The following is a 17,609-nucleotide window of genomic DNA, read 5'->3' on the forward strand; positions in this document are numbered from 1 at the left end:
GGATCATAGATCATAACCTAGTTATGTATGTTTTCCCAGGAGAAGAAAAAGGATAAATCATTGCAAGAGATAGAGGAGGATTACTATTTTGAAGAGAGTCCTTTACAGAAAGAGGCTCAAGTAAAGTTGAGGGTGGTAATAAAAAAGAGCCCTTTCTTGCATTAATCAACAGGCATTTATTAAATATCTAGAATACGCCTAAGGGGCAGCTAGATGGTGAAATAAATAAAATGACAGATCCAAAGTCAGGAAGATACATCTTCTTGAGTTCAAATCTGACCTCAGATACTTATTAACTGTATGACCCTAGTCAAATTACTTAACCCAATTGAGAGAGAGAAATATTTTATTTTTTCCTCAAGAATATGATTATTCTCTCAACACATTCAATTTTGTTCAGTGTATAGCATGGGAACAATGTGAAGATTTTCAGATTATCTTCAGTGGGAGAAAAATTGTAAAATTCAAAATATAACAAAAATGATAGGTAGAAACTACTTTTGGATATAATTGGAAAACAAATAAAATATTTATAAAATAAATATTTTTTTAACAAGGCAATGGGGTTAAGTGATTTGCCCAAAGTCACACAGCTAGCTAATTATTAAGTATCTGAGGTTGGATTTGAACTCAAGTCCTCCTGACTCCAGGGACAGTGCTCTATTTACTATGCCACCTAGCTTCCCCCATAAATAATTTTTTTTTAAAAAGGGGGGAGAGAGGGGACAGAGAAAGTTGTTCCAAATATCAATTTAAAAAGGGGGGGGGAGCATTTGAGTTTGAGTTCTCAAGAGAGAGAAGGAAGACAAACAGCCTGGGTGAAGACATCAAGGTTTGATCTGTCTTCTGCTGTCAGGTGAATGCTGAGGATGTTTGTGAAGGTACAGTTCAATTCACCAAATTTGTATTAAGAACATAATATGGGGGGCCACTAGGTGGCACAATGGATAGAGCACTGGCCCTAGAGTCAGGAGGACCTGAGTTCAAATCCAGTCTCAGACACTTAATAATTGCCTAGCTGTGTGGCCTTGGGCAAGTCACTTAACCCCATTGCCTTAAATAAATTAAGAAAATTTTAAAAAGAACATATTATGGGCTAGTCTTAGTGTATGCAAAAATCAGAACTAGTTGGTCTGTTTCTGCAGACTGGTGATGCAACATACCCATAAGCAAGTATATATAAACTATGGTAATATAAAGCATTTTCTAGAGGAAAAAGAATGATTTTAATTGGAGGCATTGGGAAAGGTATTTCATAGGAGATGTCTCCTAAAGGGTGCTCTGAAGGAAGCTAGAGATTTGGTAAAGCTGACTTAATGTTCTGGGTTCCTTGATATCCATTCCTCAATTTCAGTCTCTCAGCATTGAAGTTAGTGCACCTTAGTAGAAAGAACCCAGGACTCAGTCACAGGGTCTGACATCAAAGATTGCTTCCACCACTTACTTATCTATGTGACTTTGGTCAAATCTGTTCTGCTCTTATCCTTTATAGAATGAGGGGAATGGATCATGAAGTGATCTCCAAGGAAGGTCCTTTTGGAAAGGGTTCCATGATGCCTCTGAAGACTCAATCACTTTGGGTAAGACCATCCCATGCTGACTTTGCCTCTCTCATCTGTCTTCTCTGCAGGGTTAAAGTTGCCATCCAGGACCTGGTCCCCTCCCTTTGAGTCTGAAGATTCTCAGAAACATAACCAGAGCAACCATGAGGACCCTAATGGAGAATGTTGTTCTTGCCCAAAGACTGACTCCCAGATCTTGAAGGAGCTGGAGGAATCTTCTTTTAGGAAGATGTTTGAAAATTACCTTCACAATGAGGTTTTCATCCCCAGGTGAGACACACCTTTGCCTTTTAGCACCTTTGTGGGGATTGATTTGGTTTTGAGTCCAAGGTGGACCTGGAGAATGGTGGGGTGTAATTGAAGTGAAAACCTTGGGTCCTGTTGTGCAGAACTGGCAACTGAGTAATGAGTTATCTCCTAGTCACAATAATTGGATAATTAAACAGAGGTGGGGTATGGAGTTGTGCATTTAATTCTGATCACCATGTTTTAGGAAAACTATTAATAAGCAAGAGAGATATGTGATTCTCTTTAAAAAAGAAATCATTTTCTCCCCTCCCTACACCTCCCAATACCTCCCATAAAACTTTTAAGAGGAAAAAAATCTTTGGAAGAAAGTTCCTTCTTTTCCCTCTCCTCCCAACCCTCCAAATCCTGGCCAGTCGAGATCATCAGGATTCTCCATCTAAATTCTCAGTTCTATCTTTTCTGAGGTCAATGGGCTTATTTTTCTCTTATATTCAGCAAGCATTTATTAAGTCCCTACTGTGATAGACCCTGGAGATAGAGAGACAAAAATGAAACAGTGCCTACTTTTAAGGTGCTTACATTCTACCTGAGGGTATCAAACTTAGAATACTATTGTGCCTCTACTTCCCCAAATTTCCTACTTTTTCTCTTCTTGAGAATATCAAATGTAGAGATTCTTTGAGGTGCATGGCAAATGTCCTATTTTATTCATCCCCTATTTCAGGGCTGCAGATAAGAGTCTGTGTGAACTTTTACTCAAACACATCATGGCCTATAAGTTATCTGCAAGGAAGAGCTTCCTATCATTCTTGGTTAAGTTGAAGATAGCAAATCTCTGGTTATAGTTGACTATATTTTTTTAAAGTCATTTCTGACCAGGCAAGTTCTTTCATTCAGCAGCTTTTGCAAGCAAACATTCTGTCTCTCAGCCTAGAGGATCAACTTGTTGGTATATCTTATGGAAGTTGCATTGGCCATGTATATTCTTCCAAACAGCTCTGTTCTCTGTGGACCAATGCCCTACCACCCGTGGTGGTGCCAGAGTCATCTTGCACTTGATAACATTTTTTTCCTTTGGGTTATTTTTCTCAGTATTCACCTGTGGCCAATCATGAGGACGGCATGATCCCTTTAACTTGTTCTCTGAAGCTGCCAGACCCCTTGGCATCATCCTTTTGTCAGAACATTCAGTATAGGAAGCTAACACTTGGTGTTGGATCTGCTGTCCTTCCCCAGGGCTCTGCTTAGTAACATAGTCTAGTCCATAGTTAGGGAGGCCTGATAATCATATAACAAGCCTCCTGGCACTACGTCCAAAGATAGAACAGAAGGTGGGGCTCATCTTTCCTGTCCATCTTCTCCCATACCTCTGAAGATGATGGGAAGCTGTGGACCATTAATTCTGAGACCCAAATGGATTATTGTGGAGCCCTTGTGACTTAAGAGTGTTTACCTGGCCGATTTTGGCATTTAAACTTGGGGAGTCTTAGCAGAAAAGAAGGAATGGAGGCTAAGAGGCTCTGGAAAAGATATTTTCCTTCCTCACCCCCCTTCCCTATTCTCTTCATCCTACAGCCCTTTATCACCCTGTTTTTTTTTTCCTTTCCATCACCCTTTTTCTCTCTGCCTTCCTGTAGAGAAAGGATGCCTGGTCATTCAAGGATCAGCAAAATAAGCTGGGATGTTTAGCCTGGATAAGAAGAGATTTCAGGGGATGGGGATGATGTCTTCCACTGTTGGAAGGATGATTGGGTGGTGGCAGGGTGGACTGCTTTGTAAACAAATAAGTTCTCCCTCACTGGGACCCTTTAAGTGGAGACCAGATGAGCTCCAATCAAGTGGTCTCTGAAATCCTTTGAAATCAGAATTTCAAGAATCCTTCTCCAGCTGAGTTTACTGCTATGTAGACCCCTTTATTCTTTTTGGACAATGCCTCTGGAACTCTTTTAGGAGCTCCAAAACCCACCGTGGCAGCTTACGTGGGAGATTGGGAGGGGGAGGCTTCCTTCTGTCAACAAACACAATTCCTGTGGATTCCCTCCCTGACCAGACTCTCAACCTCCCCACAGATACCAGAAACCACTTTCTCCTTATAGAATCCAACAGAGGCTCTCTGCCTAGGCTACCCCCACCCCCTCAGCTTCATTTCCTCCTTTCTAACCTAAAGTTGCTATTTTATTTTTCCCTCTGCCACATCATTATAAGTCTTGGTTTTTTTGAGGAGAGATTTCCACATATGGATAAAAATGAAGCTAAGGAGAGATTTATTCTCTCTTGTTGAGGCATCCAGAGAGACATGGGATCTCAGAAAATAGAGAAAGAAGGGATCTAAGAGAATATCTGGTCCATCTCTCATTTTATTGAGGAGGAAATGGAAACCCAAGAAATTATATGACTTACACAAGGTCACACAACTAGGAAATGTTTGAACTAGAATTCAAACCCAGGTCCTCCTTACTCTGAGTCTTGCACCATTTCTAGTTCCCTAGGTGCAGTCCCCACTCTTTCTCTCTTGGATCAGTGAGGCCTGAAAAGTTGTTCTTCTTAATAATGGATAATACCTATTAGAACTGACTAATTCTTTGTTTTTTAATTTTTTAACATTTCTATTAAAGTTTTAAGTTCTGAATTCTGTCCCTCCCTCAACTTCTTTCCCCCTTCCCTCTCCTGAGATTATAAGCAATCAGATATAGGTTTTACATATACAATTATGTAAAACATTTCTATATTAGTTATTTCGTACAAGAAGATTCATCAAAGAAAAAAATGAAAGAAAGTGAAAAATAACATGCTTCAGTTTGTATTCAAGCAGTATCACTTCTTTCTCTAGAGCCAGATAGTGTGTTTCATCATTAGCCCTTTGAGATTGTCTTGTATAATTGTATTGCTGAAAATAGCTAAGTCATTTGTAGTAATTCTTCATTGACCAATATTGCTATTACTATGTTCAGTGTTCTGGTTCTGTTCACTTAACTATGCATTAGTTTATGTAAGTCTTTCTGAAATCATCCTGCTTGTCATTTCTTATAGCACAATAATATTCCATTACAATCACATGCAATGGTTCATTTAGCCATTGTATCCTTTTGATTTCCAATTCTTATTCACTACAAAAAAACTGCTATAATTATTTTTGTACAAATAGATACTTTTCCCCATTTTAAGATGTCTTCAGGATACAGACCTTTTGCTGGATCAAAGGGTATACAGAATCTTAATAGTCCTTTGGGCATGACCAATTCTTAAGGCAATGGAAACCCTGAAAATATTTGTATCTGAAGGAAGTCCAAGTGTTATTCCTTCAAATGCCAGTGTTTTTAGTATAGTTTAGTATATTTAGTATATTTTAGTATATTTCCAACAATAGAGTTTTTCATGTTTAAATTCATTTTGATATATTTTTTCAATCACTTTCATTTTCCCAGTATATCCCTATTATTCCAAGAGAGTCATCCTTTATAACAGAGTTTTTTAAAAGAGAAATGTGATTTAGAAAACTAACCAACTTACTTCTTAAGTCTGAGGTCAAATGATGTAGGGGCAATTGAAAGACAGCATGGCCTAGTGAATCAGAGTGCTGAGCCTCCACCCCCTCATGCACTTGCTAAACTGGGTGACCTTGGGTGAATCAAGCCTCTATCATCCCTTGACTTGTAGGGAGAGTTCCCCATAAAGAACATATTCATAAAAATTGGTTTCTTGTCATTTATATTTTTTCCTTTTTATTATCACTATGGGTCTCAGAGGGGATGCAAGCAGAGGTGTAGACATAGACTTGTTAAAAAAGAAAAACCCATTTTCTAAATTGGAGAAACTACTGAATCAAGTTTTAGACTTTTGGAATCTAAATACATTTGAGGATCATCCGAGCAGAAGTCCTAATCCAGCTCCCTCACTTTGTAGATAAGGAAAATAAGGACCAGAGTGGGAAGGTCATACAGTCAGTAAGTGGCAGAGGCAGAATTAAAATCCAGATGTTCTCTTTTTGACCTGGAGCCTCTCTGCTCAATTACTTTGATGATAACAATTGGCTAGTGGTAGGACCCAGAATCAGGAAGACCTGAGTTCATATCCAGTTTAAGACACTAACTGTGTGACCTTGGACAAACCTCTCAGTTTCTTCACCTGAAAAATGGAGATGATACTTTGGAATATCTCCCAACGTTGTTGTGAGGATAGCATGAGAATTTTATAATGACTTTACAAACCCTAAAATACCATGTAAATACTATTTATTATCATTGTTATTTTTATTACCTAACTCACATGCAATGTGGTGGTGGTTGAAATCTTCCTGGATCAGTGTCTTTATTTTTTCTTTGCAATGTAAGCACCCAAAAAAAGAGCATCTCCCTACACCCAACTGAATGCAATTTGCGTTTCATACCACTTGAGGTTTTTTTAAGTCTGTAATAAATTCCACACATTACTTTCAAAACGGCCCCCGCTTACATCTGCTTCCTTCTGGAATTCCTTCTGTTCTCTTCTGTGCATTTAAAAAAATATTTCAAAACTGTCTTTTCTCTTACTTTTTTTTGGCATCAGCCCTGCTCAAACCCCCGTCTTCTTCTAATGCCTCCCTCTCCAACTAATTAAAAAACCAAGAGAAAGAGGAGGGGAAAAAATAGTCCTTGTAACAAACAAATATAGTCAAGCTAAATGAATTGAGATGGGAATTGGATATCTAAATGGATGTCTCCAACTGCACCTTGAGTCCATCTGACTTGTTGATTAGTAGATGAGTGACATGTTTGATCACTTCTCTTGTGGATACATGGTTTCTGGAGTGGAGGGTGCAGAAGGGGGTTGTTTTCACCTAATTTGTCCCCATCATGCATCTTTGAACCATGCCCTTGGTTGGGAGTGGCATATGAGCCTGGCAAGAACCTCAGTAACCTCCTGTGCATTCAAAGCTGCCAGTAGGAACAGTTGGGTGAAAGGAGAACTGTGTGATGTTGGGACAAGTTGCTTTCCCTCTCTGAGCCTTAACTTCTTCCTCTCTAAAATGAAGGGCTTGGGTTAGATGTTCTTTCAGGTTCCTTCTAACTTCACATCCTAAAAGTCGGTACACAACACCTGCTCAACATCCCAAATAGCAGACTCTCCAACTTGGAGTAAAAGCATGGGAAAAGTAACCGACAAAGTTCAATCTGCCTTCAACATGGTTGGTTTTGTTTCCACAGAAAAGCATCCTCAGGGAATGGCGCAGACGACTCTAGGTATGAAGTGAGCCTCTTGCCCTCCCTGTCTTGTCCTGCCCCAACCCTGCCCTGCTAGCCCTCGTTTGCTTTCTGGCCCGCAGGAGGCAGTGGATGGCGGGCGGGGAGGCCGATGGATGTTCTTGTCGCAGAACCCCTCTAGTGACTTGTGGGTTTTCCATGTGCATTGTGCATGTCCTGGCGCTGTCCTGCAGGGGAGCTTCCTAAACCAGCCAGGGCCCCCCCCTAACACGTGCTCCAAGGCGTCTCCTTTTCAGCTTTCTCCTAATGACAACCCCGCATGAATGGCATTTGGAGGGTGGGGTTGGGGTGGAAAAACCAGCTTCACTAACACTTAAACTGGATGGACCAAGTTATTATTGAATACACTCCTTTGTATTTTCCATTTAAATCAGGGTCCAACTCGACATTTTTCCACAGCAATCCATTCATTGATGAAAAAATATTTATTTAAGCACTTATTATCGGCAAGCCACTGTGCTAAACACTGGGGATAAAAAAAGAGGCAAAAATCAGTGTCTGCCCTCAAAGAGTTTACACTCTAACAGAGAAGATAACAAATATATACAAAGCAAGATATGTACAGGATAAATAGGAAATTATAAATAGAAGAAAGGTACTGGAATTAAGAGGAGCTGGGGAAGATTTCCTATAGCAGGTGAGATTTTATTTGGGACTTAAAGGAAGCCAGAAGACAAAAAATATATACAAAGCAAGATATGTACAGGATAAATAGGAAATGATAAATAAAAGAAAGGCACTGGAATTAAGAGGAGCTGGGGAAAGTTTCCTGCAGCAGGTGAGATTTTAGTTGGGACTAAAAGGAAGCCAGGAAGGTGAATAGTCAGAACAGAGGAGGAGAAAGGCTTCCAGGCATGGGGGACAGCCAGAGAGAATATCCAGAGCTAATCGGCTTCAAGAGAGGCTGGGTGAAAATCCTGGCAGAAGTCTCTGTAGATACCAGCTTTGGAATACGTGCATGTGAATTGGCTGGCATAATTCTTCATAACGTTTGTGAACCTACTCATGTGTGGTCAGCCACTGGGGGAAATGGGAGGCTTAGATAAGAGGTGAATGGACCCTGTCTAGTAGGGGAGGAGGGTTGGTACACAAACATGGATAACTGTAATACATAGTTTGATAAATGGCATGATAAGGGAGAGATGGAAAACAAAACAACATTGCAGGGAAAGGTTGGAGGGGAAGGGTGCAAGGTCAAAAGTTTATGGTGAGAATGCTGGACTTTGGTCAGCTCCAAAGCTATCTTTTGGCCAGAAAAGGCTGACTCAGTTTAAAAGGAGGGAAGCGGTATAGCTTTTTATTTGAAGGCAGTTAGCTGTTCTTTCAGAACTGGCCTTGGGGGCGGCTAGGTGGCGTAGTGGATAAAGCACTGGCCTTGGAGTCAGGAGTACCTGGGTTCAAATCCGGTCTCAGACACTTAATAATTACCTAGCTGTGTGGCCTTGGGCAAGCCACTTAACCCCATTTGCCTTGCAGGAAAAAAAAAGAACTGGCCTTGAAACCATTGGGTAGTCATGGATTCTCTGAGTGAGATGAGACTTCCCCTCAAGGGCAGTGGGTTGAACCCCTATCTAAAGGAGACACCCCTTTCAATGGGAATCCAACACAAGGAGTTTCATGGAACTCAAGTGAAGTCTGTAGCTGGCAAATTGGGACTTCTGGAAAAACCATCTTTTCTTTCTAATTCAGTGGAGAATAGCTTTATTTTTCAGGAGCCATCCATTTCTACCTTTAGTTTAGTTCATTTGACTGCCTGTATTGAATTCAATTTGAGGTTTCCTACTTGTGTGTGCCTGGACAAATCCCCTCATCTTTCTAGCCCTATTTCTGTAAAGCAGATATATTTGTCTCCCTTTGGCTACTTGCTTCCCAAGGTGATGGAGAGAAAAGCTAAGTATTCCAGAATTGCATTTCTCTTTTCACGATAGGATTTTAGCGATATTAAGGACCTGCTGATTACAAAATTAGATGTAGCCAGTCATAATAGAAAACACTAAGGAGGCAGTGACTTTGGAATGAGGGGCATTGGAGTCAGAGAACGCTAATTCAAATCTTGTCTCTGTTACTTATTCCTTATGTGACCTTGTGACATTTAACCTCTCTAAGCCTCAGTTTCCTTATTTGTAAAGTGAGAGTAGATTTATGATCCTGTGAACATCTTTAGCTTTGTGATCCTTTGGGAAATTAATTTATTTAGCCCCTTTAAGCTTCAGTTTTCTCATCTGTAAAATGAGATTCATATTTAATAATAATAGTAGTAATACTTGTGTATACAAGATGAGATGCAGGGATAACTCCAGGACAGAGGGCAGGCCTCAGAGTCAGGACCACCTGAGTTCTGATCACAAGTCTCTAAAGATGAAGAGCAGATGTTAATTGATATTGGTAGAGGGAATTTCCACACTGGGAGTCACTCATACCCATGAAAAATCTCAAGTTTACACCCCCAAATAAAAAAATAACACTTGTCCTTTTTGCTTTGAAGACCTGTTACATGAAAAACCCTTTGTAAATCTTAAAAGTGCTTTACGAGTGTGAACTCCTTTATCATTTTCCATCACCATGCCCCACCTTGGTTTCTTCCAGAAGCCTTTTGATATTCAGGGCCTTCAGTGCCTTACATACTTCTTAGGCAGGGTTGCATTCTTCTTTGGCTGGTTGGTGAAATCACAGGCTGATGTTGCTGAGCCATTTGCCCATTTGCTCTGACCTGCACAGCTACAGAGGCAGCTACTTGCAAGAGCAGTAATTAGCCTGGCAAGTATCTAGATGATACCAGATTCTTGAAAGAGTTTGACCAGTCCATCCCTTTGACACTCCCATGCTCAAAGTCTGCACGTGTGTATCTCTAATGTGATAAGTGGTGGAATGTGTTTGTCTGTCAGGAAAAGATGTTTAAAGGAACTTTGTCATTCAGGGCCATCACCAAGGTTGCCAGGTGCCCAGATTCTTGCCAGCTTCTGTAGAGTAGATTCCCTAAATGACTTGTCTTGTTTAGCAGAGGGGTTTTAGGATGTTTAGAGGAGAAATGTTCAGATTGATATCTCAAAAGGCATTGAGATGAGTTTTTATGAGTTAGTTTGTGACAGGGTTGAAGGATAACTGGTCTTTGATGCAGGATCCTGGCTCATAAATTTAGGAAGTTGTTATCTTGTGACTGCTGAATTCTGAACAGTAATTGATAAATCCATGAGGAGAATATGGACCCAACCCATTGCTGGCCAAGAGTATACTCCCCATCTGAAGCCAGGGTTAACCAAGGGACACGGTCCCCTTGACTAGTCTTGTCCAAGAGCTTACCCATCTCTAGGTGTTCTAAGCTGCTTGTTCATTTGGGGGCTGTTTGTATTTTAGTGTGTACGGTTATGTTGGTTGTGTTTGTTGTTCTCCCCTGTACCCATCCGTTTTAACCCTTCTTGTGACAAGTGAATTGTGTCCTTTGAGCCATCCAGGGGACTGCACAGAGACATGTGAGTTGTGTGTGTGTGTGTGTTGTTGCAGACCAGCAAGGAGGCGAAGGGATCTCCGGGCTCGTGTGGCAAACATGACCGTGGTGACACCCACAGGGTCCTCATTCTTTAACACCTCTTCCACGACGGCGCCAGCCAGCACGGAAGAGCTGAAGCCCTTTGAGAAGGTGAAGTCTAAGGAGTCCCTGGTCATCTCTGGCCTTCAGCATTTTACTGGCTACAGGATCGAGCTCCAGGCATGCAATCATGACGAACAGGAGTCCAGGTGTGGCCTGGCAGCGTATGTCAGCGCAAGAACCATGCCCGAAGGCAAGTCAGCTTCCTGGTGCCTCCTCCGTGACGCATGATTTCGTTCCTTTTTTCACTGACTCATTCCACAAACATTTACTCTAGGCCTGTTTCATGTGTACAGGGTTATGGACCTCTCTACTAATGGGCCCCTGAGGAAAGGGAGGGTTTTGTTTTTTGTTTTTTTGTTCTTAACCTGAATGGTTCTATTCTTTCAGCATTCTGAAGATCTTGACTATTAATCTCCTTTGTAAATTCATGAATATTTTTTATTAAAGTAGTTTGGTTAAGGAAATGATGAGTATTTCCCAGGTAGGGTCCTAAAAGCAAAGAAACAATCAAAAAAACATTAGATTTAGGGAAGAAGACCCAGATTTGAACCCAGTCTTTGCCTCTTACGTCTCATATCATATGTTTTATCACATTGATACATCTTCAGTCAGTTTCCCCATTCATCTCATAATCTTAAACTTATTCCTTTTTTTACTTTTGTAAAGTGATTTTATATGAAGTTTACAACTTGAATTACTTTCCAAAATTTTGTAACTTTGAAATAAATACTTAGATTGGTTTTATTATAAATTTAATTTGAACAAATCACTTCTTTCTCTTCATCCATAAAATAAGGGGTTGGATTAGTTGTCTGCGTGTTCCCTTTTAGTTCTAGACCTGTGATCCTGCCACCACTGGTGTGCAATCCATGTGACCTTTGAGGATGAGGCTGGGGAATCGATTGAGCTCAGGAGTTCTGAGCTGCAGTAGGCTGGGCTACTAAGTGTTCCCCTTAAGTCCAGCACCAATATGGTAACCCCCAAAGAGAGAGAGACTCAAACTGCCTCTGGAGGGGTGAACCAATCCAGATGAGAAACAGGGTAGGTCAAAGATCCTGTAAGTACTTTTTTCCTAGTCTAACTGAGATAGGGAGACTTAGTCTCAAAAACAACTGCTGATCTTTCACATAGTCTCCTTTGGCTAATAATGGGGGTCAGGCCAAGGTACTTCTTAGGGTCCCTCCACAGATTTCCAGTTGACTGATTGGGATTGTTCTGTTCTCTTGGTACGCTGACCTTCAGATTTTTGTTCTTTTCTAGCCAAGGCTGATGATATTGTTGGTGCAGTGACCCATGAGGTGCTGGAGAACAACATTGTCCATCTGCGATGGCAGGAACCCAAACATCCCAATGGCCTTATTATTCTATATGAAGTCAATTACTGGCGTGTTGGAGAAACTGAGGTGAGGAGACTCTCTGTGGATATATGACTCCAATATGCCTCCTGGCTTTTCCATATATGAAATAACATTGGTGCATCCTCACTTTCCCATTCAGCTTGCAGTCTTTACCATAATTCCTATTTTTACTTCTTGACCTGGGAACTGTGGGTTGGGAAACTGGCTATACATTCATTGAAACAGTAAGCATTTATTAAGACATAATGCTAGATGAAAATGAATGTTTTTGCCCTCATGGAACTTACCTTCAACATGAGGAAAATAGGAGGTACCCAGTAAACACAAGTTCAATTAAAGAAGTATTTATTGAGTGCCTAAAATGAACCAGGCCATGTCCCAGGTGAGAAATATTCCCGTCTTCAATAACCTAACATTTCACAGGAGATTTCAACATGTATGCAAGTGAATCAAAGTATTTATGAAGGATTTTAAGTCAATACCTATGATTTTGTTGGTACAGGGAGAAAGCTCCCTCTGCTGACTCAGAGAGAAACTGTTTTGCAATTTATAGGCTTAGAGTTTCTTTTTAAGAGTTGACTTTATTTTATTACTATGCTCTAAAACCAGAACCAGAGAAGATTATCTAGTATAGGGTTTAATTTTTTTCTGTAATCTATAATACATAAAAAAAAATTTTTTTCAATGAGCAAAAGTAAATTTTCTATCCCTTCTTCCTCTCCCCTCCCTACCTCCCATTGATGAAGGTGATGATAGAGTAACAAAACCCTTGTCACAAACATACAGAGTCAAACAAAACAAATTTCCCTATTGGCCATGTTCAAAAAATGTCCATCTATATCCTAATTGCCCCCATTTATCTATCAGGAACTTTCTCATCAGTCGCATATGAGATTATAATGGTCAAGTACTAACCTTTTTTCCTGGAATATAGTTGGAGCTTAATAAACGTTGCTTCCCTTTCTCCCCTCTCCCCACTGAGGAATCATGATGCAAGGTTCTTAAAGTCTTTCAAACTTGTTTCGTAAAAGGGTTCTTAACCTGGCACCCATGACCTACTTTAACAGAATGATAACCATTTGAATATAATTGATTTCCGTTCCGTTAAATGCAGTTCTATGCATTTAAAAACTTAATTCTGAGAAGGCATACCTAAGCTTCATCAAGATTGACTGTCCAAAGGATCCAGGATTCACAAAAGATTATAAAGCTTTGCTCTATCCAGACTTGCCCAAGATTGTCTAGCTTGTTGTCACAGCGATGCCATTCACTATTTCTCAACTCTAAGACCAAATTGCTTTCTACTAAGGGTCCCCCAGCTCTGATATTCTATGTTCTAAGGGCCCTTCCATTTCTGACATTCTAGCTCCTATGTCCTGTAACTGTTGTTAAGTCATGGACTCTTTGGGCAGTCTGAAGCCTATGAACCACTTTTCAATGTAAGGTATGCATAAAGATAAAAATATAGCTAATTTAAAAGGAACCCAAAATATCTTGAAATACTACATTTATTTATTTATTTATATTTAAAGTTTTCACACCCTAGGTTAGGAATCTGTGTCCTAAGGGCTCTTCCATCCCCAACTCTTGGGGCTCTAAGCTATTTCCCATCTTTGATTTTCTGTGGCTCTGAATTTTATGCCAACTATCTCCTTCAGGTTTCATATATGGTGACCTTGAAAGCTTTTAGGAATTAATGGTCACAATGAGTCTCTCTCTTGAAACTTAGGTTGCTCTATTCTCAAGGGGTTTTTTGTGTAGCTAACTGGAGTTGGAGGGGGTATTATAAGGGAAGGAGAGGAATGAAGGAAACAAGAATTTATTAAGAAGTTAACAATGTCAATTATGTCTCATTTGATCCTCACAACAACCCTGGAAGGCAGATGGTATTATTTAGCCATTATGAGCAATCTGAGCCAATAGAGATTAAATGACTTTAGCCAGGGTCATCCAGCTAGTAAGTGTTTGAGGCTGAACTTGAATTCTGATCTTCTAGACTCTATCCACTGAGCCACCAGCAAAGAGTGTTCCTTAGGGAAATATTTTCCCTGCTTTTATTTTTTTTTACTTAAAAGGACATTCAACAGCTCAACCAACCCTTGCCTTTCAGAGTTGGGATAAGTCAAGTCAGCAATTGTTTATCAAGGACCTTCTATTTGGCAGGCACTGTGTTAAATTCTGAGAATACAAAGGAAAGTAGTTCTGAGAATACAAAGAAAAGTAAACATGTACTCTGCCCTCAGGAAGCTTCTAGTCTAACCCTGGGAAGAGGGAAAATAACATGTAAACAATAATGTACAAACAAGCTATAATCAGTTTAAAGGGAAGGAAACCAACAGGGGAAAAGCATTACTTGGAAAGTAAAAGACTTCTTGAGACAATAAGAATTTGTCTTGGACTTGAAGCAATCTGGGAGATGGAGATGGGGAGAGAGAATGTTTCAGGTATGGGGGTTGATACTAGCTAGAGTTGGAAGATGATTTATCTTATGTGTGGATCACTGAATTATAGAGGATATAATAGTGGGTAGAGTATGAGAAGACTGGAAAGGGAGAAGGGGGCCAGATTATTAAAGGTTTCAAAAGTCAAATGGGATTTTTTTATTTGATCCTGAAGGTAATAGGGAACTTCAAGATTTTATTAAATAGGGGAGGAACTCTCTGATCTGTGCTTTAGGAAGATTAATTTGATAGGTGAGTGGAAGATGAACTGGCACAGGAGAAAAGGCTTAGGCAAGGTAGACAACCAGAAATTGATTGCAGTAGTCCAGGGGTGAAATGTCCTGGCGTCAGAGAATTGGGTAGAATATATATTAGGGATATTACAAAGACACAATCAACAGGATTTAACAATTTGAATGGGGGATTGAGAGAAAGTGAGCAGCTGAGGTTGGCACCTATGTTTTCAGCCTAAATAACTGAAAGGCTAGTGGGGGATCTCAACAGTAACAGGGAAATTCAGAAGGGTAATAATTTGGAGGGGAAAGATAATGAATTAAATTTTGAACAAGTTAAGTTTAATATGTTTGCAGAAATTCCATTTTTAGATGTGATTTAGATGGAGATGTGATTTTGAAGGTTAGGAAAATCTTATGAATAAATCATCAGCATTGAATTCATAGGAACTGATAAGATCACCCAATGTAATAACATGGAAGGAGAGGAGAAGCTGGCCCAGGTCAGGGATCTTGGGCACCCAAACAAGACCTAAATGATAAAGATCCAGCAAAGGAAACTGAGAAGAAGTAGTTAGAGAGGGTGGAGGAGAGCCAGGATAGGGGAATGTCATGGAAACCTGGGAAGAAGAAAGTGTAAAGGAGAAGAGGGCAAGTAAGAGAATCTTGACCACAGAGAGGTCAAGAATGATGAGAGTTGAGAAAAGGTCATCGGGTTTAACACTGATTGTTGATAGCCTTCTCAAGAAGTTTAGGCACAAAGGAGAGAAAATATGGTGACCAATAGGTCATGGGAATAGGGGAAGCCAGATGAGGAAATGGATAGAGCACTGGGCCTGGAAGACCCTAGTTCAAATTTGGCTTCAGACACTAGCTATGTGATCCTGGCAAGTCATTTAACCCTGTGTACTTCAGTTTACTATCTATAAAATGAGCTGGAGAAGGAAACAGCAAATCACTCCAGTATCTGCCAAGAGAACCCCAAATAAGGTCTTGAAAAGTTGGACACAACTGAAAAGTGACTGAACTGAATTAGTGGGAATAGTTCAATTAACAGTTTTTTGAAGCTAAGAGATATGGGTATGTTTGTATGCTGCAAGGAAGGAGCCAGTAGACAAAAGAGAGATTGAATATAAATGAGAAAATGAGCATGATAGAGGGGATGATCTGAGGAAGGTGGGATGGAATCAGACCAATAAATGGCAGAATTGGAATTTGAACTTTTGACTCCAAATCTGGTCTTCATTGCGCTAATTGCTTTTTGTTTTTAAAACTTAGGTTTATTTGAGTGGTTAAGTGGCGCAGTGGATAGAGCATTGGCCCTGGAGTCAGGAGTACCTGAGTTCAAATCCAGTCTCAGACACTTAATAATTACCTAGTTATGTGGCCTTGGACAAGTCACTTAACCCTATTGCCTTGCAAAAAAACAAAACAAAACCTAAAAAAAAATTTTAAAAATTATTAAAAAAGAAACTTAGACAAATCCTCCTTGTCTCTGCTCCCAGCCCCTTGAAGTATCTTTGAGTTTTCCTGGAGGCTGCTCCTGTCCTGAATTCAGCCTCTGTCCTCTGGTCCATGACTGAGTCCACCTAGAAGAGTGTAACCTTTGAACAGAGTTGTTTTTCTGGTTGGTTTTCTTGCTGGTGATCAGGATCACATGCTTTGTGTATGGGATGGGTTTGGGGCTGCTTTTTCTCCCATTTCTCTTTTCCACCTGAGATCTGGGCCTGGACTTCTCAGCTCTAATAGCTGATGCCAACTAGTCAATCAACAAGAATCTAAGTGCTTTTTCTAAATTAAAGATTTTATTTATTTTGAGTTTTACAATTTTCCCCCCTAATCTTACTTCCCTCCCCCTACCTCCCACAGAAGGCAATTTGTCTGTCTAAGTGCTTTTTCTGTACCAGACGCTATGTGAAACATTCTCAGATTAATTCTGAGAATCACAGAAAGAATGACAAAAAAAATTCCCTTCCCTCAAGGACCTCACATTTTAATGAGCAAATCAACTTGTAAATAACCTGGCACATAAAAGATGGAAGCTTATTTTAGGAGAGAGTGAATCACTACCTTCCCTTTACACAGTATCATATGTCTTATGGAGAGCTTTTCCTGAAGACTTGATAAGTTTGATAATTCAGAAGACCTCATCCTCATTTTATTGATGAGGTTAGTAACTAAGACAAGATAGCTTGCTCAAGTGTCACAGGCTAAGAAATGTCAGGTCTGGACTTTGAAGCCAGGTTTCTGGACCCAGATCAGGGTTCATCAGCCACTGCCCACTGTAATGGGGACCTCTGAGTGATGCTCTCCTTCTTTTTCCCCCACTTCCTTTCATGGAAGGTTCTTGCCACTGGTGCCCATCTCTCTTGACTCTGACCCATTCAATCAGTTACTTAAGAACGATTTATTAAGCAGTTGTTTTGTGTTGCACCCAATCCAAAGAGCTCTAGACTGAGATTCTGGTAGAATTAGGTTTTCTCCGATTTGACCATTGATTTATCTCACTTACTTGACTTTGGTAAAAGTGGCTTGCTCATTCTCGACTTCTTTTTTTAAAAATTTTATTTATTTAAGGCAATGGGGTTAAGTGACTTAGCTAAGTAATTACTAAGTATCTGAGAGTAGATTTGAACTCAGATCCTCCTTCCCCCACCCCCATTCTGGACTTCTGTTAACTATTCTATAAAATGAAGGAGCCTTGTGTGGAGATGACTGTTTGGAATGACAGAATGAGCAATATATTTGAAGTAAGGAAGACTTGGGTTCAAACTCCACCTCAGATACTTACTAGCTATGTAGCCTGGGGCAAATTACTTAAACTTGCTTAAACTCATTTTCCCTATCTGTAAAATGCAAATAATAATAATAGCAACTCTCTCACTGGGTTTTTGTGAGGATTAAATGAAGTGATCTATGTTGAGTTTTACAAAATTG

General features: G+C 40.1%; 1 protein-coding gene across 3 annotated transcripts in view; it reads left to right on the top strand.

Annotated features, from left to right (window-relative positions):
- The window catches only part of INSR (insulin receptor), a 160,478-nt gene that overhangs the window by 124,244 nt on the left and 18,625 nt on the right, over positions 1-17,609 (top strand). For 2 of the 3 annotated variants that reach the window (XM_074205131.1, XM_074205133.1), the window contains exons 10-13: positions 1,631-1,832; positions 6,995-7,030; positions 10,553-10,830; positions 11,901-12,043. In XM_074205131.1, coding sequence (XP_074061232.1) covers positions 1,631-1,832; positions 6,995-7,030; positions 10,553-10,830; positions 11,901-12,043 — 659 coding nt within the window. The remainder of the gene's footprint in view (positions 1-1,630; positions 1,833-6,994; positions 7,031-10,552; positions 10,831-11,900; positions 12,044-17,609) is intronic. The other variant, XM_074205134.1, reaches the window with a different exon arrangement.

This window comes from Macrotis lagotis, chromosome X, assembly GCF_037893015.1.
Source record: "Macrotis lagotis isolate mMagLag1 chromosome X, bilby.v1.9.chrom.fasta, whole genome shotgun sequence".
In the NCBI taxonomy this organism is placed as follows: domain Eukaryota; kingdom Metazoa; phylum Chordata; class Mammalia; order Peramelemorphia; family Peramelidae; genus Macrotis; species Macrotis lagotis.